Source organism: Coregonus clupeaformis, chromosome 18 (genome assembly GCF_020615455.1).
Source record: "Coregonus clupeaformis isolate EN_2021a chromosome 18, ASM2061545v1, whole genome shotgun sequence".
NCBI lineage: Eukaryota > Metazoa > Chordata > Actinopteri > Salmoniformes > Salmonidae > Coregonus > Coregonus clupeaformis.
In genome coordinates, this window is record NC_059209.1 from 50,880,026 (window position 1) to 50,886,025 (window position 6,000).

The 6,000-nt window shown below is 44.2% G+C and overlaps 1 protein-coding gene across 6 annotated transcripts in view; it reads right to left on the bottom strand.

The window, feature by feature from the left end:
• LOC121530961 (oxysterol-binding protein 2-like) overlaps positions 1-6,000 on the bottom strand; it is a 78,777-nt gene that overhangs the window by 6,753 nt on the left and 66,024 nt on the right. For all 6 annotated transcript variants that reach the window (XM_041836371.2, XM_041836370.2, XM_041836369.2 and 3 more), the window contains 4 exons: positions 5,944-6,000; positions 5,508-5,753; positions 5,174-5,294; positions 935-1,038 (listed from right to left, as the gene is read on the bottom strand). The exon at positions 5,944-6,000 is cut by the window's right edge and continues 93 nt beyond it. In XM_041836371.2, coding sequence (XP_041692305.1) covers positions 935-1,038; positions 5,174-5,294; positions 5,508-5,753; positions 5,944-6,000 — 528 coding nt within the window. The remainder of the gene's footprint in view (positions 1-934; positions 1,039-5,173; positions 5,295-5,507; positions 5,754-5,943) is intronic.

Here is a 6,000-nt window from a genome sequence, read left to right on the forward strand (position 1 = left end):
CAGTTAATTTAAAAAATGTACGCAATCATTCCTCTAAAACTGTCTAGCTAGCTAAAACAGTGAAGATAAATTCTTCAAATTCATTATTTTACACAATATCTTATCACAGCACTGGCAAACCATGGTTGACCAACTCCCTGACCAAAATGGCTAACCTTTATTCCATCATAAGAAGGTTCATGTCCATTCTAGTATTCTAATTCCTGATTCTATGGTCTGTACATTCAGTCAGCCTCAGTGATGTAATGGGATTGTAGTATGAAGCTCTATATAAAACTGACACTAAGGTGTGCATTAGGGACTGGTAAACCAGAAGCTGTTTGTGAGTGTGCCATATTCTACCATATGCTAGAGTTTATTCCCTGGCCCCCTTCTCCCCCTTCTTCTTCCTCCTCCTCCTCCAGTGAGGGAATGGTATAGAGCAGGGTTTCCCAAACTCAGTCCTGGGGCCCTAACACCCGGGGGGGGGTGCACGTTTAGTTTTTTGCCTTAGCACTACAAAGCTGATTGAAATAACCCTCTCCTCATTGATTATTGAATCAGTGGTGTAGCGCTAGGGCAAAAACCAAAACGTGCATCCAGGGGGGGCCCCAGGGAAACTCTGGTATAGAGTACCGAGTAGTACTACAGACAGACAGACAGACAGTTACAGACTATAATTGGGTCATCTCAGAGAGAGGGGAGGGCATTATTAGAGATGAAAGGGGAAGAAACCTCTAGAGACCACAGGCAGGCTTATTCATGTGCTATGTTGTTCTGTTCTGTTCCGATTTAAATCTGCCTCTACACAACACTCATTCCAGTGGCCTGGATTACATTACAGACAGCTACAGGAACACCGGAAATATACAAGAGGTAGCTAGCTGCCAGAGATAGAGAGACGGACACCTCTAACACACTGAGTAAGACCCCATGATGTAGTTAGTAGACACACCTGGTCAATCCACAGCTTGCCCACAATGATGTTGTGCACGGTGGAGGTCACCTTCCTCCACACATAGTGGTTCCCACTGGAGTGGAACTGCAGGTGAATGGCACCTGGGAAGAGGGAAGGGACAAAAAAGGAGGGAACATTGAGATATAATTGAGAGATTGAGTGGTGGGGATGAAATGCAGTCATAGAAAGAGTGACAATAAAAATGAAATCGATATCTTTGTGTTCTCTCTTAGTGTTAGTACCATGGCATTACAATGTAATGTGTTTTGGTTGATATTCTGAGGTTCTTATTTTGGTTCCTTTGTAAACAAGGTCAGTCCTACCTGCAGGGACTTGGCCTGGTAATGCAGGGGAGTAGCTGAGAAGAAGAGGATGGGACTATCACTGCACTCACACACTTAGGGCTTTATTCAATCAGATCCACTTTAGCCGACATCCGCATAGCGGTTGTTTTGACCTTGTCGGAGGTGGAACTCCGTTAGAGCTGTCAAATCCACAAGTGGCTCCTGGCATTATACCAAAAGCAGACATTGCCATTGGTTGCACAGAGTCGCATTAACAGAAATCCCATGCAGCCTTGTTTACAAGTTTGAACAATGGAATGTGAGATGTAATCTACACCTCGATTAGGATGATAGAAATCCTCATTATTTACTTTAATGATTTTTACATTTGAGCGTAATTATTTCTATAGAGCCTATTATTTCTAATGCGAGTGGGGCTTTGTGACAATGATCGCAAGAGCAGCTGCTCACCGATTTGACGGCTCCAACACAGTTCCACCTTCGACAGCGCCAGAACATCCACTATGCGAGTGTCGGCTATCGTCGGTTAACGTTTGATCTGATTGAATCTAGGCCTTATACTCTGTTGTCACATATTAATGACTTTACTTACTTAAATCTCACTAGGCTCACAATAAACATACAAGATTATATTATTTATAGTTCAAATGAATAGCATGGCTTCATGTTGTGGGATATGTATCAATCAAATCTGTGGGATCTATTAATCTCAGTAGAACAGCGCATCTCAGTAGAAAACAACCCTCCTTATACACCCAGAGGTTATATGTCACAGGGGTCCACATATTCATTTTCACACTGGTCTCCATCTATGGCCTAGTGAGTGAATTGGAGGAACAGGGAGGACAGATGTGGTGCTGAGGCTGCCTGGCGGTTCAGAGACCTGACCTACAGAGAGATCCCAGTGTTCCCACCTACAGTGGGGAGAACAAGTATTTGATACACTGCCGATTTTGCAGGTTTTCCTACTTAGAAAGCATGTAGAGGTCTGTAATTTTGATCATCGGTACACTTCAACTGTGAGAGACAGAATCTAAAATCCAGAAAATCACATTGTATGATTTTTAAGTAATTAATTTGCATTTTATTGCATGACATAAGTATTTGATCACCTACCAACCAGTAAGAATTCTGGCTCTCACAGACCTGTTAGTTTTTCTTGAAGAAGCCCTCAAGTTCTCCACTCATTACCTGTATTAACTGCACCTGTTTGAACTCGTTACCTGTATAAAAGACACCTGTCCACACACTCAATCAAACAGACTCCAACCTATCCACAATGGCCAAGACCAGAGAGCTGTGTAAGGACATCAGGGATAAAATTGTAGACCTGCACAAGGCTGGGATGGGCTACAGGACAATAGGCAAGCAGCTTGGTGAGAAGGCAACAACTGTTGGTGCAATTATTAGAAAATGGAAGAAGTTCAAGATGACGGTCAATCACCCTCGGTCTGGGGCTCCATGCAAGAACTCACCTCGTGGGGCATCAATGATCATGAGGAAGGTGAGGGATCAGCCCAGAACTACACGGCAGGACCTTGTCAATGACCTGAAGAGAGCTGGGACCACAGTCTCAAAGAAAACCATTAGTAACACACTACGCCGTCATGGATTAAAATCCTGCAGCGCACGCAAGGTCCCCCTGCTCAAGCCAGCGCATGTCCAGGCCCGTCTGAAGTTTGCCAATGACCATCTGGATGATCCAGAGGAGGAATGGGAGAAGGTCATGTGGTCTGATGAGACAAAAATAGAGCTTTTTGGTCTAAACTCCACTCGCCGTGTTTGGAGGAAGAAGAAGGATGAGTACAACCCCAAGAACACCATCCCAACCGTGAAGCATGGAGGTGGAAACATCATTCTTTGGGGATGCTTTTCTGCAAAGGGGACAGGACGACTGCACCGTATTGAGGGGAGGATGGATGGGGCCATGTATCGCGAGATCTTGGCCAACAACCTCCTTCCCTCAGTAAGAGCATTGAAGATGTGTCGTGGCTGGGTCTTCCAGCATGACAACGACCCGAAACACACAGCCAGGGCAACTAAGGAGTGGCTCCGTAAGAAGCATCTCAAGGTCCTGGAGTGTCCTAGCCAGTCTCCAGACCTGAACCCAATAGAAAATCTTTGGAGCGAGCTGAAAGTCCATATTGCCCAGCGACAGCCCCGAAACCTGAAGGATCTGGAGAAGGTCTGTATGGAGGAGTGGGCCAAAATCCCTGCTGCAGTGTGTGCAAACCTGGTCAAGACCTACAGGAAACGTATGATCTCTGTAATTGCAAACAAAGGTTTCTGTACCAAATATTAAGTTCTGCTTTTCTGATGTATCAAATACTTATGTCATGCAATAAAATGCAAATTAATTACTTAAAAATCATACAATGTGATTTTCTGGATTTTTGTTTTAGATTCCGTCTCTCACAGTTGAAGTGTACCTATGATAAAAATTACAGACCTCTACATGCTTTGTAAGTAGGAAAACCTGCAAAATCGGCAGTGTATCAAATACTTGTTCTCCCCACTGTATATACATATACAGTTGAAGTCGGAAGTTTACATAGACTTAGGTTGGAGTCATTAAAACTTGTTTTTCAACCACTCCACAAGTTTCTTGTTAACAAACTATAGTTTTGGCAAGTCGGTTAGGACATCTACTTTCTGCATGACACAAGTAATTTTTCCAACAATTGTTTACAGACAGATTATTTCACTTATAATTCACTGTATCACAATTCCAGTGGGTCAGAAATTTACATACACTAAGTTGACTGTGCCTTTAAACAGCTTGGAACATTCCAGAAAATGATGTCATGGCTTTAGAAGCTTCTGATAGGCTAATTTACATAATTTGAGTCAATTGGAGATGTACCTGTGGATGTATTTCAAGGCCTACCTTCAAACTCAGTGCCTCTTTGCTTGACATCATGGGAAAATCAAAAGAAATCAGCCAAGACCTCAGAAAACAAATTGTAGACCTCCACAAGTCTGGTTCATCCTTGGGAGCAATTTCCACATGCCTGAAGGCACCACGTTCATCTGTACAAACAATAGTACTTTTTGGAGAAATGTCCTCTGGTCTGATGAAACAAAAATAGAACTGTTTGGCCATAATGACCATCGTTATATTTGGAGGAAAAAGGGGGAGCTTGCAAGCCGAAGAACACCACCCCAACCTTGAAGCACGGGGGAGGAAGCATCATGCTGTGGGGGTGCTTTGCTGCAGGAGGGACTGGTGCACTTCACAAAATAGATGGCATAATGAGGAAGGAAAATTATGTGGATATATTGAAGCAACATCTCAAGACATCAGTCAGGAAGTTAAAGCTTGGTCGCAAATGGGTCTTCCAAATGGACAATGACCCCAAGCATACTTCCAAAGTTGTGGCAAAATGGCTTAAGGACAACAAAGTCAAGGTATTGGAGTGGCCATCACAAAGCCCTGACCTCAATCCTACTGAAAGTTTGTGGGCAGAACTGAAAAAGCATGTGCGAGCAAGGAGGCCTACAAACCTGACTCAGTTAAACCAGCTCTGTCAGGAGGAATGGGCCAAAATTCACCCAACTTATTGTGGGAAGCTTGTGGAAGGCAAGTTAAACCATTTAAAAGCAATGCTAACAAATACAAATCGAGTGTATGTAAACTTCTGACCCACTGGGAATGTGATGAAAGAAATAAAAGCTGAAATAAATCATTCTCTCTACTATTATTCTGACATTTCACAATCTTAAAATAAAGTGGTGATCCTAACTGACCTAAGACAGGACATTTTTACTAGGATTAAATGTCAGGAATTGTGAAAAACTGAGTTTAAATGTATTTGGCTAAGGTGTATGTAAACTTCCGACTTCAACTGTATACACCGTCATGAGACCTTTATTTGCATAGAGTGTGTTGACAGTGATCAGTACATGGTGAATATGTATTCAGCAAACGCACCCAGAGGCATTATGGAGAGGTATTTGCCACGGAACTTGCTGGCTATGGTGATTTCCTGCCAGAGGCTCCAGCCCCTCTGAGAAATCACATGGTGAGCTGCTGCTGGGGGGTGATGGCTCACCTACAGAGTGGGGGTGAGGGGAAAAGGTTATTTACATGTTCAAAGGAAGATCACTGCTCTAGATATAGTATGTCAATGATTGGAACTGTTGTGTATAATGGCTTGTATGTACAGCAGAGGCACTAAATGGCAGTGCCGTCTACAAATACATGGAGTATTTTTCTGTGTTTGTCTCAGCGTCATATTGTACTGTATCTCTGTCTCTGTGTGTACCTGCTCACACAGCGAGCGGTAGCCGAAGTCGTCCAGGCGGTCCAGCTCATAGGTCTCCCCCAGCAGGGGGTTGAAGGGCTTGGCTGTGCGGTGGACGGTGGTGGAGTAGGAGGACACAGAGAAGGCTGCAACCAGACACAGCTGCTCCAGGGAGCTCTCGCAGCGCGCCGCCTTGTCCAGCAGCTCATGGTACTCCAGGTCCTCTGTCAGCCGCTGCAGCATGGACAGAGGCTCGTTGAAGTTCACCTGCATGGGGGGGACAGACAAGACAGACAGACAGACAGATTGTAATGGTTACAAGAGTTGTCATTGACTTGCACATTTTGGATAAGTCCCCAATGGCACACTATTGGGATGCCACTCTCTCCACCTCTCAAACACTCACACCCAGGCTCATTCTACTACATGGACACAAGCATGCCACACACACACTCACAGGCATGGGGATCTTGGAGAGTTCCTTGCCGATGCAATTCTTCATGATGCTCCACAG